The sequence below is a fragment of the Astatotilapia calliptera genome, chromosome 4, assembly GCF_964374335.1.
Source record: "Astatotilapia calliptera chromosome 4, fAstCal68.1, whole genome shotgun sequence".
NCBI lineage: Eukaryota > Metazoa > Chordata > Actinopteri > Cichliformes > Cichlidae > Astatotilapia > Astatotilapia calliptera.
The window spans coordinates 12220944-12238181 of NC_137425.1; the positions used below are offsets into that span (position 1 = coordinate 12220944).

Consider the following 17238-nt stretch of genomic DNA (forward strand, 5'->3'; position numbering starts at 1 on the left):
GGGTTGGACTGAACCATTTTCAGGAATATCAGGGGGCTAGCTTCTTTTAAAAATTATATTTTTTAAATATATTTTTTATCAGCATAAATGTTGTAAATGCAAAACATTATGCTATTAAATATTTTATGATTTTATTCCATTTTATTTGGACACCTGTGCGAGGCATCCGATTTTTTGGGGGGGTTATGTGTGGGTAGTGCCACCCCGTGCCACAACTTTGTACAGGCCCCTGCTCCACCACACACTTTAAAAGGGCAGAAAGTTCCGTGTTGTGAACAGAAGTTGGAGAACACTACTGTACCAGTAATCAGCTGATTTTACGACGGAATAATGGCACTGGCAGCAGAAAATAGACACGAGGCCCCACAGGAGTGTCCTGTATGCTTTGAAAATGTTCTGCTTGCAAAACGCACTCTGAGCTGCAGGCACGTCTTTTGCCAGGACTGCCTGAGCAAAATAATGGTAGTCGCCCGGAGTCGAGGATCTATCATTTGTCCTCTCTGCCGTCAAGCCACTTATCTTAACAAAGAGAACCCAGCTGACGATACCCTGGCTGCAGATGTGGACACCACACAGGGGGTGGCTCTTCCTCTCCCGATGGGGTATCTTGTGATTGCGGCGAGGGCCTCCATAGACGGTGTGTTGCGTGGAGGAAACTGGATGATGCGTCATTTGAGGACACTTTCTCGCCGAAGCAGCAACCAAACGGTCATCTACAGGAATGGGTCTGAGGTTTTCATAATCAGCGACCACGTGAGACCAACGACATGCAGCGATACTGCTGTCGGAATTCCTGCTGAACCTCCTGATTGTCAGGTCACCAAATCCGTCTGCATTTGCCTGGTAGTGGTGATTTGTTTGATCGCACTGATGTGGCTTCTGGTGTGGCTTCTGGTGAGTCACCTATGAGGATGTGCAGACTCCAACATCCATTCTCAGGACTGACACATTGCCTCACTTTGTGATAACGGTAAGACTTTATTATTTACTATGTTCTGTAGTTTTTTTTCTTCTTTTCCCTGTTGCGTTTGACTTGTTGGGTGTACACAGTTGAAAGGAGAGAGTTAATGAGCTGAGTCAGCTCGTGCTGACTTTAACTTGTAGCTTGTTCTCGTCCCTCAGACATTTTGTTATAACATTGTTTCTGTCTGCAGATGCATCAATCCAGTCTCCTTCCAGAGGACCTGTGAATGGGAAGCCCCACAATGAGCTGCTATCAGGAAAACCGACGATTATTTATTATTATGTTTAATATTTAATATTTTATAGTTTGACTTTTTCCAGTAATGACTGGAAAAATGAAAAAAAATGTTTAGAATGCTTTTTTCATTGTTTTATGAATCGCTGTGGCCAACAAATTATGTTTGAAAACATCAGAGTCACTTTATAAATACCTATTGCTGCACTTTGTATTTTTATATATTGCTTGTTTATAGTTGATTCAAGAGGCCCACACCTTTTCTACAGTTGGTCAAGATTAAAGATTTTAGAACTCTGGTTTTGTGTGTTGTAATAAATACAAACAATAACTCTTTGCATAAATGGCTTATGCAAAGAAGAAATTACACACACACACTCTAATCAAAGCTGTGTGTGTATCTATACACAACACACACACACACACACACACACACACACACACACACACACACACACACACACACACACACACACACACGCACACACACACACCTATAGTCAATCATTTTCAGTTTGGTACCCTGCAGTCTTAATCTGATTAACTAGTTGGATTAATTGTAGTGTCTAATAATCACAGATTTAAGAGTTTTATAAGAATTTTTATTTATTTTTAACATCTCCACTATTCTTCATGGCAGTGGTTAAAACTTCAGTCATCACAGCAAACATCACACCTCAAAACCATCTAAGCCACAGCCACCTGTGATGTCTAACTCCTGTTGGGATAGATTATGGATGGCTTTGAGACAACATGATTTGCTGCTATAAGAATAATACTGAATTGGATGCACATAGTTCTGCACCTAGAAAAATGAAGTGTGATCAAATATTTCCAGTAGTAAACAACAAAACTCATGTGCCTACAGAAACAACTCACTCGTATAAGTCTATGGGTAAACTTCCACAGACATCACACATCATGCCCATGATGTATTTGTTAAATCTTCCCATTGTGTTGTTTTGTTGTTTTGGGTTTTTTTGGCTGTTTTTTCTTTGAGCCATTTTAAAGCCACATGGCTGTACTTGTTGAAATGTCCTACAAGCATGTATTTGATCATTTAGGTTTTAAATATAAACATTTTCATCTCAAGCCAGCCTTTTTATGTTTTTTTGCGTTTGCTTGGGGGTTTTTTTTTCAGAAAAATGTAACAATTATTTTTTAGACTATATAAAAAGCCACATGCCTTATATGCAAAAGTATATTTACATGAGAAAATTTACACTAAATGAAATCAAATTTGCAAATTTGATGACCTGACAATGGCACATGGCAGGATGAACTATCACACATGAATAACTAAAGATAAAATGACCTAACAACAGGTCATGTTTTACAAGGGGCTCCTGCCTCCACCCTTGGGCTTGGGGGTGGGGTGGAATGTAGGAATGTGAAAGTTTCACTAGCAGTGAATGCAATGCTGGAAATTATCTTGGAAAACTTGCATGAATTTAAGTAACTTGAATGGCTGAGAATCTCCAAAGACATCCACTAAAAACAGTATAATATATATTTATAACAGTATTAGGAAGAGAACATCTTTGGATTGTAAAGCTCTAAGGTTATAAGCAAAGATTTATTTTTTTAATCATAAAAATAACAATTGTTTTTTTTATAACTTTTTATTTATCATTTTACAGTATGGGAATACAAAACTTAAGGTCAGCATGGGAGACATTCACAGTTCCAGTAATAGCATCTACTTACATCATGGTAATATTCATTTATTCAGTGCAAAGGGGAGTACACAACCCATTTTTCCCAGAGCTTCTTAAATTTCTCGAGCTCGAGTCTAAGGACAAAGGTAAGCCTTTCCATTCCAAAAATTTCTTCCACTATCCCACGCCATTGGGCCCGAGTTGGAGGGTCTGCCTTTAGCCACCTACGGGTTATGGCCTTTCTGCAGCCAGCCAAAAGTATTTTCAATAAATAAATATCTTTATGTGGGAGTGCCGTAGGCAGTTTGCCAAGATACAACGTATCAAATGAATAGTCTATTGTAATCCCAATTATTTTGTTTATCTCAAGGGCCACCTCCCCCCAATATGGCTGAATCCTTGGGCAGGCCCAGAAGACATGAAAATGGTATGCCATAGGGGTTCCACAACCTCTCCAACATAGGCCCTGGCTCTGTGAGCCTGTTTGCCGAGCTGTGAGTTTAGGAGTGTTAAAGAATCTCACTACATTCTTCCAACCAAACTCTCTTAAGGACCTTGAATTTGCAGTGGTAGCCTGAGACTCACATATTCCCCACCAGCTGTCCTCCGAAATTCGTGAGCCTGATTCCCTCTCCCATTTATGCTTAATGTACAGCGTAGAGTGATTTTTAGAGGCTTGTATACTACCGAATTTAAGTAACTTGAATGGCTGAGAATCTCCAAAGACATTCACTAAAAACAGTATAATATATATTTATAACAGTATTAGGAAGAGAACATCTTTGGATTGTAAAGCTCTAAGGTTATAAGCAAAGATTTATTTTTTTAATCATAAAAATAACAATTGTAATAAACTAAAAGCACTTGAAAGTCAGAGTGAGTTATGGCTTTAATTGGGATTTTAATTAACATTTTAAAAAGTCAACCAGGTTGGTTACAATTTTAAATGTGCTTTATTTTAATAGAACTAAGATAACCTAAGATAAAAGGTCAGCCCTCTAACCAAATACTACCAGAGATACCTACTCAACAACACTCACACCATTGTGTAAGGTTTGGGGGTTGGTAGGCAGCGGACTAAACTAATTTGAAGTCTGTGAGGAGGGATAACGTCTTACATATATCAAGTGTTTTATATGTTTGATTAGCACAAGTGTTTTAAAAGGAAAACACTGTGTTGTTTAGTATTACATAGTTGTTTTGATTTTTTGAGGGACACCGGGTTAAGACAGTTAGGGGTATACTGAATAACTCCCACCCACAGTGGTACCCCGTACTGAAACTTGATAGAGACCCTTGGTCCTGCACACACAGACTAAAAGGGCAGAGAGATCTTGCCTGGGAAAGAATTCGGGGAGCACTTCACTGTAGCAGCAGCAACCCAAAACTAGTTCTTGGCCATACATCTTCAGCAGAAGCACAACAAACGAGAACAATGGCTGATGAGGCTGCTGATATAGATCAGCTTGAACCACAGCCCAGCCAAATCCACAGTGACTCTCAGTTTACTGGGCTAGACTTTCTCTTGATGCTACTGGAGATTTTGACTATTTTGCTATCAACCATTTGTCTTTCGTTTGATGGATATTTTGGCTGTTTCCGACTTCCAGATATCGAGGCCCCAGAGAGGTTAGCGCAGATTTTGATAATGGTAAGGCTCTTTTATTCATTCATTTTTGTATTTATTTAATCACTACATTTATTGTGCTCTGTATTTTTAAGAACAAAAAAAATTGATGTAACTTAAATAGTGTGGCTGTTTGTCTCAAACATGAAGCAGGGGGGTTTGTTTAGAAATTTCATTCTGGAAGTTAATAAAATAACAGAGCCTTTTATGATGTTTATTAAATGTGAAATTGTAAGTTTTCTTAAGTTGTTTCTGGTTCTTTGTAGATGCATTAATGAAATATCCTGCCAGAGGTCGTGCAGACAAAACAGAAACGTCCACAACAAGCTGCAGCTGCTGATTCTTCAGTATTTGTGCTCCTGACAAGTTTCCAACACACCAGGATATTTTGTGTCTATACGTTTGTATTATAGCCTACAGGCTTCCTCAGTAAGATCTACAATTGCTGACAGTAATTTGTTTCTTAATGTATTAACAAATGGCCTTGTAGTGTAGTGGTTTACACATTGCCAATTTGATTCTGTGAGAACCTTTGGGCTTACATCTGGAAGGGGATGTAGTATAAAAATCTGCCAAATAAAACATCTGGAATGGGCTGTTGTGGTAATCCTTTGTGTACAAGATAGCAGCTGAAACTCATTTACAAGATTGGAAAGTATTACAGTACAGAACCTAATGGAGGCCAGTAATTGTAACTACCCAAGATCCAAGCAGTTGGAGGAGCCCTTGGAAACCTGGAATGAAGAGTTTGTATCTGTTTGCCATTTTTATTTCTAAATAATTGAGATCCAAATAAGTTGCCCGAATAAATCAATTGTGTGACTGTACTTTGATTAAAATAAATAATTAAATACTGGAGCCTTTCTTTTATCACTCATTCAAAGTTAGGCAAAATGGTTTAGTTCACCTCACACTCCACTAATTTAATCCTAATAATTTCCTTAGGGATTAATAAAGTATGCTGATTCTGATTCTTAAGTATTTTTATTCATCTTAAGGCATGAGAAAAAGATCTTTGAACTTCATTTTTTTAAACATACTTTTCAAAGAGTTTTTTTTTTTTTTTTTTTTACATGTGGACAACTGGCTGACCACTGTGTGTGAAAGGGTTAAAAGTTGTGCTGTGAGATAAGCAGAGCAATTTGAGGAAGCCAACATGTTTATTTATCTTTAGCGAGTTCTAATTAAACACTGTTGGGTAGCATACCGACATAACATATTCATATCTTTGTAATTCCAGTATCAGAAAGAGCATTAGACCACACGAGTATGTCATCCCTAACTCTTGTGTTTGAAACCATCAAAGGTTTCAGCACTGATAGAAAAGCCACTCCTGTCCTTTATGTGGAATATCTGCTCCAAGTGACTCAGGTGCTTCTTGTCTCTTGATGGCTATAATATACCAGCAGTGAGGGCTTACTTTGCTGCAGTATGATGGCTACCAGGATGTTGTAATGAGAGCATTACATTAATGTGTGCCCGGAACACATTCTGAGCACACCGTCCTGGCTGTTTTTACCTCTATTACAGTGCAGCATCACTGCATTCAACCTTGTGCTTTGGGTACAGAAACTGGTTCTCTCTTGGTTTGCGGTTTGTTAACATATAATGGTAATGAGCAAAGGTAGATTTTGACTTTCTTATGGTCTCTCTTGAAGCACCAGTGAGTATGACTGAGCCTTACCATTGTCAGTGTGAGCAAACTTGTCTCCATGTTTTGTCTCTGACCCTTGCTGGGCCTATTTTGACACTGTGGGTTTTGACCAGGCAGCAGAGCTTGTCTGCAGATAACAATGTCTTTCGTGCAAAAACAGATTGAAAAACCGATTCTGAGCATACAGGATATTGTGTTCCATAATTTTAAACAGCAATGTTGTCATGTTTATTGTACATGTTCAGTAGCTGGGGAAGAAACATTTACAGCATATTGAACATTCTTGAGTCCCTTTGGCTATCTTCAGTATCAATTGCCTACAGTATTGATACTATTGTCTTCAGCCTTGTACTTGTTTGGGTACAACAACTGGATTTATGTTCTTCTTAAAATTGATCTCAATAATTTAAAAAAATAGAGATCAATAATCAGTCATGGTTGTATCTCTGAAAGCACCAATCATAATTTGGTCTTACTGTTGCTGGTGTGGGCAAATATCTTGTATCTCAAGATCTGTCTTGCAAATGGACACTGGAAGTCTGCAGCCAGGACATCCTCTAAACTGGTTTACCAAAAGCCATGCTAGCACAAAAACTCCTACCACAGAGCGGTTTTACTGCTGAGAGGAACAGAGAATGAGTCAGACATTGTTTTAGCAAAATTACATACAAACTGAATATTGATTCAGCTGGGTGCCATAATCCCAGCAATACAACAAGAATGCGTCTTGGCACCAAAGGAATTTTGATTTGTAGACATGCTTTTGGCTACGATTGTCTTGTCAAAATGCTGGTGGCCATTCATAGTCATGAAGGCATCACAATTATTTGTGCTGTCTGCTAACATCTCATTTTCGAGTGTCAATCATCTTACACACTTGCAATAAATTAAGGTCTACCCAGCACGTGTCGACCTTGACGCATGTTGACTGATGCATTCTGAGCACAGCCAATGCTTGAAACTTTGGCTTGTGTAGTTATTACTGCACAGGGGTGGTAAGTGGCCTCTTTTTACACTCCCTGCTTCCACTGAGTTCAGATGATTTTAGAGGACACATAATGGGTCATCTGGTTGAGAATTTACTTCTGAGTCATGTTTGACATCTAAACAGGAACAACAAATCCAGGCAAATGGAAAAGTAGACTTTCATTACTAAGAAAAATATAACTGTCTTTACTTGATGATTGCTTCAAATGCTTGTGAAATCACAAGTTAACATCATACTACACTGCCCTCTTCTGTTTCAGGAGGATCCTGTCATCTTTAGGACAATGATATCTGAAAAATATCTGAAGGTAGAGTACTTGATGTTTTAAGATGGAGAGTAAGATGGGAGAATCATATCACCAATATAAGTGCACACAAGTATTTGCTATATTTTATGACTACATTAATGTCAAGTTTGTAGTAAAGAGGTTTTGAAAAGATTTGCATCATAAATCATAAACTATAATAAAATAACTTTCTGAGGAATAAATCTGACTCAGTATGCAAAGTTATTTTGTGAAAACATCGTTTAACATGATTGAAGTTAAATTTTATATAACTTCAATCAACCACCTGAAACCTTGCAATTTTTTTTCTATCAAAATTCCTCTTCTGTTCCTGTTGCTCTGTTTTATCTACTCTGTTTACCATACTCATCTTTATATATCTCCATTAGATATCATCCGTTAAATTTTGTACATCAGTGCCAATTTAGGCAGGTTCATTAATGAGTTAAGCTATGCCCTCTACAGGATGTCCCTGGTAGTGACATATTTCTGACACATTTCTTTATGCCAGCGGCCAAGTTAAAAGTATCCCAGTAAATACATTTAACTCTTACTAGTGTTCATATTCTGTGCCTTCACAACATGGTTTGAGTTCATTTTGACCTAGGCTAAAAACTCCCCCTGTCAAATCCCCTCAAATTTTGAGCTACAGATCTGTTTAGGATGTTTATAAAGCCATGTCTGTGTATATAATAAATGGATGATTAAGCTTTAATGGTTTCAAGAGCAGCGGAAATTTTTTTTTAAAGGTTTTACAATCACTTTTAGACAAAGCAACTATTGTCACACAATAATTACTATAATTTTAATCTAACTTATTTAAGAATAAATGGAGGAAAGACCCTGCTGTTATTTAACTAAAAAATCACCTTACCGTGATGTGATGGTGCTAACTACTCTACTACCATACCACCCTTTTTCAGGTCACATCTCTGGGTCAAGACACCCTCCAACCTCTGTATGACCTCTGTTGCATATAAGCAACACTGTTTGTAGATTCACCCATGACCCTTGTAAGACCAGCAGATGTCTCTGCAGGAACCCATTGGAAAAAAAAGTTTCAAGATTCATCTAAAGTCTTAATTTTCTTCATTTAACACTGACTGGATCTGAAAAGCTTTCAAATAGATGCTGGTTAAATTTTTACCAGAATAGTCTCATTTCTGGCTGAAAGAATAACAGAGTTTCTGCTGCTGTCAAATATCAAAACAGGTTAAACCTGACCCAAACACAATGTGTTAACTGTCTTCACTGAGGACAAACTTGCTTGACCAGTATGTGCATGTATGTCATTGACTGACACATATGTGCACTGACATTAATGAATAAATCCACAAACTCAGTAGATGCAACAAATATCTGTGCATAAATTACAGTATATTCTATTGAGTTTTGGGTAAATTCAACTTAATTCAAATCGGTTTTATTTATATAGCCTTGAAAGTTGCCTTGAAACACAGGACTTAGCAGTCCTTTGTCATGGGTCACTCATTTGAGACTAATAAACACCACATTTCAGCTGGGTATGAAGTTTGGAAAGACATTTTGGAAAGAATTAATGACCATTTGATGGTACTGATTGGGAGTGATTGTTAAAATATATACAATCAGTGTAAGTTGAAAATTGTAAATATCAGTGTATCATCATACATTATGTTTTTTGCACAGTTTTGTCATCTAATGCCATCTAACTTTTAAGGTACAGCAGCCTCAAGACCTAATACAGTTAAACATGTAATTAGTTGTCATGAAATTATATATAAGCTATAGATAATAAAATTACTTTTCAAACCAGTCCTAAAAGTGTTTATTCTAAAGTTAGGAGTCTAAAAAATTGGAAGCCAGCCCTCAGAGGTCTTAAAAAAAGCAGTTTTTGATACTTAATTTCGACCTTAGTGTTATTAGCATCAGAAGTGACTGCCTGTTTAATTCATATCCTCTGCCATAAATACACAGCAGTCAGTTCTATTTCATATTTACTTTCAAAGGATTATATTTAAAAATCCAACTTTTCATCAAAAATAACTTAATAGTTTTACGAGACTTGTTTGTGATTTTCAAAAAACATTATTCAGCATTTCGATTTAAAAAAATACTTTTGAATTAAATGTAAGCATCTCTTACTGAATAATTATAGCTAAAAACTTACAAAGCACCATTAGCATGGCAGATATATTTTCCTTATATTGAAACATTGCTACACTTTGTTCATTAAATGCTGCTTTCCTTTTCTACTTAAAAAATACAAATCCTGCATTCAATATATCTGACATAAGATAAATACCTTAAGCACTTGAGATAATATATTTTATGATGGACAGCATATTCAGTATATATTGCAGCTGGATCTAGTTTATATACTGATCTGTGGCTTAGCTACATTCACACAGCAAAATGTACATATCTCAAAATAAGGTATCAAAGCTTTTCAATACTTGAGTACAGTGTACATTGTTTCTCTCTAATATACCCACTTCATACCAGCAAAGCATGTAGAATCCTATTTCAATTAAAATGTTTGTACCTCCATCTGTTACTGAGGAGGAAAGAAAGCCCCATAATGTTTTTCCTGACGAGCTAATATGTTCAATTTACATCTGAAAGGTCTGAGAATGGCAGTGCTTTATATTGTGCATTTTGTTAGTCGCACTGAGAAGTAACTGTGTTGTATCCGTTTGATGATTGACTGGACTGACTTAAGATTTAATGATTTTCTTTCTTAAGTTTGTATCAAGTGCTTCAGGTTCAATGACCTTCGACCCCTTGCAGTAAAAGCAGAGAGAAAAATACATAAAAAAAATTTCCTAGCCATACGTAATGTAAATAAATATAGTTATCAGCCTGTGTTGTTAGACTGATTGCATGTTTACTTGTGTCATTAGCCAATATTGTAGCTCAGAACATTCAAAGATGTTTCTACAATAATCATATAACAGATGCTGCAGTTTCACTTTGATAATCTTTGATAATTAAAGAGAAAAAGACATATATAGACAGTTCTCCTCTCAAATGGTTTAATTTATGTAAATATTCTATGTCTAAAAACACACACAGTATGAACATGTTCACTTTTTGCTGTCAATAATTCGAGGCTATTTCTCTTGTGCTCTTGTATCATCACAAATGTATTCTCAATGTGGGGCCATCTATCAATATGGAATCCAGTAACAGGGTATATTATCTAAAAGATAAACTAATACTTTTTAATATTACCATTATGGAGACAAATATATCTGAAAGGAAGAACCCTCTGCAGGTTGCAACTTGTAGGACTGGCTCAGCAAGACAGCCAACCCAGAGACTGACAGAAACTAGGAGTGTACGGGTTTCCCAGTATGGTGGTGATAACTGCACAGCACACTGTCAAAATGAGTCTTTGCATTTGTCATGAGGCTCCACCTGCACTGCCATATACAAGTGTTTTAACAGTTTGCTCAAACGTTTAATGTTAAACTTAGTGTATATTTTTAATATATCATTTGCAAGTATGTGTGTTTTTTAAGTTCTATCATCTCATTTTGTCTGCAAAAATAAATAAACCAAGGTCAAGTTCATATTAAATGTACCATTTTGACTTTCTTTTTTGGGCAAATGCAGACAAACTAAACAATCCTGAGATCGGGGTTGAATGTGCAGCTTGGCTTTGCGCACAAAGGTATTTGCTCCTGCTTGGAAACAGGGTGTTGAACAACAAACAGGGTAACACAACTAAAGTTAGCAGCTCTAACAGCAAAGTGATTGTTTTCTTCACCTTTTTAACAGTTCAATTACGTTACTGTGTCCACTTTTATTGGATTTACTATCTATGGGCTGTGATATGTGGTTCTCCAGCAGGTTGAACACGTCAGACAAGATTGCAGAACAAAAGGTTTTACTGTTTGAGGCTTCCTAAGATAAACACTTGCTTGGCGATTCTCAGTAAAGGACAAGTCACGTGTATAAACTTTTCCAAAGAATCAAGGAAGGAAACTGATAACATCTTAAAAATCCTCACTCCAACTAAAGCACATCACTCCATTTTCAGTAATTCTGGACACTGAATACAGCCAATCGCGTGTCTTTCTTTAAATGTCAGTAAATTACTCAATTCTTTGACCGAGGGATGCGGATCGCTGGGCTACATCAGTACAATCCAGGGAAAAACCGAAGCTGTCACTGCGAGTAAAACAAACAAAGACAGCAGGCAGAACAACCATCCCGTTGTCGTGCAAATCCTACGCCTGCGCTGGGGGCGAGCCACAGATATTACAACACCGGGCGCATCTCCTTCAGTCATGGGTCGCCCTTGGGCGCTTATGATGAATATCTGGGATCCCTTTTGGCAGGGGCTGATCCGCTTCTGTCGGCGAGCTCGCTGAGAAAAGCCTCTAAAGCAGCGAGTGATACAGTAAACTTCACTCCGTAAACTGTCTCCTGAGGCGCGCCGTGCGCTCTGCTGCTGTCCCACCGGCAAAGGGAGAGGCACCTTCAGGGTCTGCCGCTCTTTCGGATCATTATCGGCTTCGAGTGAGTTCAGCGCTTCATTTTGTTTTTCGATGAATGTAAGATGTCGGCAGATCGAGCAAACGATCGTGTTTCTGATATTTCCATCGCTGTTGATGGTCACCAGCGTTTTGACGAGACAATCGTGGCAGAAAACATGTCCGCAGCTCAAAGTTCGTTCGGTCCCAGAAAGATACTCGTAACATACCGGGCATTCTGGTCCGTCGTCCTGGCTTTCGTCCTTATAGAGTGCCATACTTCCAGTGTGAACTTAATACAGAGAGCATGAAAAGATAGACTTTGTTTACCCGTTGAGGGAAAGCTCCAAGTTCTTTCTCTTCGATACAACTCTCTTACTTTTAACTGTGGGTGGAGCAGAGGCGTGCATAAACGTGTGGCACAGGGTGGCAGTAATCCTTGAATGGTCTTACCTCCTGGGTAGGTCTTACTTTCAAACTTGTCCTGCCTTTCTCCAAAACTTAATTAGCTCTGACTGGATCTATTCTCTCAAGAATATTTTTTTTCATTTTCATTGTTCAATGATAAAAACATCAAGATATTTCATCATAGTTTTTGCGCAATCATTTTTATTTGATTATCATGTTGTTTTTGTCAGGTTGTTTGCAAAAACTATGCAAGGAAAGTTACTGGTTAACAAAATTAGTACACAGCAAATTCAAAAGTGTTAAATGTATTGGTGTTAGTAGTCTTCTTGCAAAAGTAGAGTTAATTTTACTCTAAGTAGAGTCACATTCTTTTAATGTAACTCTGAGGTGTAAAATGATAGTAGTTAAAACCGAGTGTTAAAAATTAGTGTTTCTATGTCAAATCTGGAGGTGTTAAAATGGAAACATTAACTCTTGACCTCTTAACTCCGAACTCCTAGAGGGGCTATGACCAGAGGTGGGTCGAGTATCCAAAAATTGTACTCAAGTAAGAGTAGCATTACTTTAAAATATTATTACCCAAGTAAAAGTGAAAAGTAGTCGTCAAAAAAGTTACTCGAGTAAGAGTAAAAAAGTACTTGGTGAAAAGACTACTCAAGTAGCGAGTAACTGTTTGAAATGTCCGATTTATTTTATAAATAAATGCTATCAGACAAACAAAATAAATATACAAATTTTAGTATTTTCAAAAGGAATATATGTAAAAAGATCCACAAAATAAGGCACAACAATTCTAATTTCAAGATTTCAGATTTTCACAACATTTTTCAAACAGGCTTTTTTCACCAATACCTACAGTAAGTAATATATAAACAGTGCAAACAATTTCCAGTGACAAGATATGCTGTAAACTTTAGATTCATTTTTGCTCCAAATGGCACAGCAGCTTCAGAGAAAACAGAACGAGGCATCTTCAACATATGTACATACAAGGCAGCTCAGTTTACCATAAATTGTATAAGTGTGCATTTTTTTCTGCATATTTAGCAAAAATGTGCCCTTTCTTCACTCGGTGAGGTGATGGTTAAGCTTCAGCAGCAGTTTGCTCTCAAGGTGCATACACATAAGGTAAATGTACACCAATATTCCAATGACAGGTGTGTGATTCATATCGAAGTTATGTGCGGATTAGTGTACAATGATAGAAATTTAGTATGTTTTTAGAGGCCCGTGTGCAGTGTTGGTGCCCAGTCTGGAATTGTTACATCCATTTCACATGCTGGTTTGCCTGCAATAATGTATATAAAAATGTATATAAAAATTGGTGTATTTCAAAAATAAAACTATGAAGATATTCAAAATAAATTTCCTGTGGTGGGAAACTATTTTGTGCAACTTTTTTGTATTTACAGTTTTGAGGCATAAGCCTCTTAAATTTCTCTAACTAGAAATATATGTTAAAAAATCAAAAGCGATTTTCTTTTTTTTCTTTTTTTTTTTTTAGCTTATTGCACTTTTTTGCAATTTATGTAATTACTATGCACTTAATGCATACATATTATTAAAATTTGGGCTATAATGGTTGTATTGATAGCAACTTGGAATGCTCCCACAAATGGCACTACAACATGTAAAAATATAATATAAGCTCTAAGGTTCACAGGAACAGTTTAATTAGACACACGTTTAGCATTTTTCTTTATATTCTTGTTTCCATCACTGACTAGGGATGGGTATCGTTTAGGTTTTATCCGATACCGGTGCCAAACCGGTACTTTTGAAACGGTGCCGGTGCTTAAACGGTGCTTAAACCGGTGCTTAAAGAATGGAGAACACAAAATTGGTCCAAAAACCTCTCATGTTCAGCTGTTTTTTTGTAAAAAGATAACAATGTTAGCCTTTTCTGCAGCTATAGGGGATTTATGGCATCACTCTTGGCTGGAAGCAGTGCTTAAACAATGGAAAAAACACAAACTTTGTCCAAAAACCTCTCATGTTTAACTGTTTTCCACTTTTTCTTGGCCTTTTTGGCCAGGGTGAAGGGAGTATCTGCCATCAAACAAGAAGACAGCCACATGTAGCTATGATGATGTTTGCTAGTTCACCTTACATACATTAATGTAATAACGTGGTTAGCCTACTCAACGTAAATTACACACGAACAACATTAAGCTACTCATGCAGAGAAGAATGGCTGCTGCTGCCATCATCATCCGTCATCATTTCTGCTACACTGGCAGGGCTAGGGGCCAGGCCTCTCCTCTTCGTGTTTTTGGGGGATGTTGCTAACTCCGGGTCCGATAACAGGCAACCCACCCGCAGTAGATGCGCTCGGTGTGAGGTCTCACAGCAAGCTATCAAATACGGCGCATTTCTCGGCTTTTAAAAAAAACGCTATGCATCGCCAGGTGTTTCATCAGATTTGAGGTGTTACCTCCTTTGACAGTATCACAGTATCAGCTTAAATCACTTGTTGCAGGCTGCTGAGTTTGCATATTTTGCTGTGAAGTACAGCCAGACTTTTGACCGCTTTGCCTTGGTCATTTTTAATCTGTAGCTCTGCTCTAAAAGAACGTACGTACCTGGCCCCGCCTGCTATCCTCGGAAACGTAAAATGATTGGCTAGAATCTAAAGTGTATCACAGCTCAGGAAAAAAAAGCACCGAAATGTGCGCTGCTTTTCGGTCTGGTTACTACCGTTTATGTCAGAAGTGGTACTGGTACCCATTCCTATCACTGACATGTTCAATATGATTACTATCAAAGGAGAAAATAAACCCTGTGTAGTTTAAAAAAAACTTTAATTTAATCAAACTGAAATGTTGCCGAACTCTGATGGACATGTCTTTTAATCTTGTCAACAAAATCCGTAATCATCTAAAGCTGCCATTTATCATCTTGTAAAATGTTCCCTCTGCTGCTGTTGCACATCTCCCCCGACACTCTCTTCTTCACCTGTCATGTGCAGCTGGTCCAACCCCTGCATGCCTCCTTAAACTGGTGTGTTTAAATCTCTTTACCTCTGTTGTGAACTTTACACAAAGTTTGTGGTAACAAAATCAAACTGATGAAGATCTCCTTTGAAAAACACACACTCACGAGACAAAATAAAACCAGACTTCTCAAAGTAAAAGCAGAGACCTCAAAGCTGGTAGTACAAAACACAGTGACAACGTGCGTATTAGATACCCTCACTCCAAAAGCATAAATATAAAAAAAATGAATCTCCAAGAATATCACCCTAAAAAATGGCACTGAGGGGGGTGTTACAGTGGAAAAAAAGCAGCCATATTTTCATCAGAAAATGCTGAATTTTAGTAAAAACAATGCTCTGCAGTTTGATACTGTCATTACAGACAAAGCGGATGTTTAAAGCATTTGGACGCACATTTGAAATGCCATAAGTCTCCTTATCAGCTGGAAATATTAAAGCCATAAAATGACTTTTGAGAGTGGATAAAAACTATTGAACAACAGCAATGTTGAGCCTGTTCCAAAATTTGAATGTACATGTGTTGAAGGTGCGACTCTTGTTGAATTATTAAACATATTTTTCTTCAATCTTTCGAGCCATAAAAAAAAACAAAACAACTTTTAATTTTCTTCTGCTTGAGTCTCAGCCTCGGGTAGCTCTACTTATCATTGATGAGTCAGTTGTCTGTTTGTGTTACTTTTTTCAAGGAACAGTCACCCTTACCAACATTATTGGTAAGGGTGACTTTATGTGTTTGGTTACTTACTTAAGTGGATGTACTGTGGAAAGTTTAACCTTACATACTGTTACACCCCGGCCTAGGCAACCGGCGTGCAACACAGGAAAAATAAAAATAAGGAAAAACAAAACAAAACAAAAAAAACTACTACGGGTCTCCACAAAAAAATCCCAAAACGAAAGTATCGACAACTACTTACATCAAAGCAAAATAAGACATTTATTTACATCAAAACCCCAAACTATTTACAACCGGGGGGGGGGGGGGGGGGGAGATCACAACCCTCACAAACTGAAACACAAGGCTTAAATACATAGAGGGAGCAATCAGGGAATGGACCACAGGAGGGAAACACAGCTGGGGCAAATCAGACCTGACGAGACAAAAAAAGGTGACCTGAACACACTGAGATACAACAGACCTTCAAAGTAAAACAGGAAACATAACAGTCATGCCTAAAACAAAACACTGACAACACCGAATCGTAACAATACATAGATCTGACAGTACAGGTTCTGAGGTAACTATTTACAAAATGTATCCTATCCAAAAGTTCTTTGCAATGTTACATTGAGAAACATTATCCTTAACATATTTGACCCGCATAAAGTACTATGGCCATCACGCTGTCATTTAGAACTGTTTAAATAACTCGTGTCTTAAGTCATCCCATCATACAGAAAATAAAATAGCCGCATGGTTCACTTTTACATCACAAAATGTTAGAAATATAAGCCATTCATAACAACCTGAAAGGTTGGGAGTTTAAAATGCAAACCAATGGAAGCAGAAGTAGAAGACCATAATGTCACAGAGCACACGATGTCTCTTATTGTGTAGACATTTATAAATAAGAGCTTAATAAAGACGCTTCATTTCTTAAGAAATATGCAGGTGGAGTGGTCTTTATCAAAAGTAGAAGTCACGTCTGTGGCTATGCCATTGTACACCACAACTTTAAAAATCTTTAGTGTGTGAGGCTGTGCAAATAAAGGGTGACTTGCCCTTCTTGAACCTGCTGTTGTGTTGCTTTTTGAGTGTTTGAACCCAGCGTGTGACAAACCATCTGTTGGGGATTGTGGATTTGACACCTTAGCATTGTGAAAGTGGGGAAATACGCTTCAGGCTGAGCATAATAAAAACGCAGTCATTCATCTTCCAACTGTATCTTTCTGTTCTGACTTCAGAGTCCTTGTTTGTTTACTGAGTCGTACTTTGGGAGTCATACTGTTGTGATGCTGGGGAG

At 37.6% G+C, this 17238-nt stretch overlaps 1 protein-coding gene and 2 long non-coding RNA genes across 3 annotated transcripts; 2 read left to right on the forward strand and 1 right to left on the reverse strand.

The window, feature by feature from the left end:
• The first annotated feature begins 245 nt into the window (after positions 1 to 245).
• LOC145428535 (uncharacterized) lies at positions 246 to 1497 on the forward strand. Its single transcript, XR_013908828.1, has 2 exons — positions 246 to 970; positions 1155 to 1497. It is a non-coding gene; the product is annotated as an uncharacterized LOC145428535 (long non-coding RNA).
• A 2036-nt stretch (positions 1498 to 3533) lies between these two features.
• Positions 3534 to 5079, forward strand: LOC145428534 (uncharacterized). The gene is made up of 2 exons (XR_013908827.1): positions 3534 to 4507; positions 4750 to 5079. It is a non-coding gene; the product is annotated as an uncharacterized LOC145428534 (long non-coding RNA).
• Positions 5080 to 10403: 5324 nt separating this feature from the next.
• Positions 10404 to 12267, reverse strand: LOC113020012 (RING finger protein 222). Its single transcript, XM_026163683.2, has one exon. It carries the CDS (start codon positions 12147 to 12149, stop codon positions 11529 to 11531), a length of 621 nt encoding a protein of 206 aa, XP_026019468.2. The 5' UTR covers positions 12150 to 12267; the 3' UTR covers positions 10404 to 11528.
• Between the last annotated feature and the right edge of the window lie 4971 nt (positions 12268 to 17238).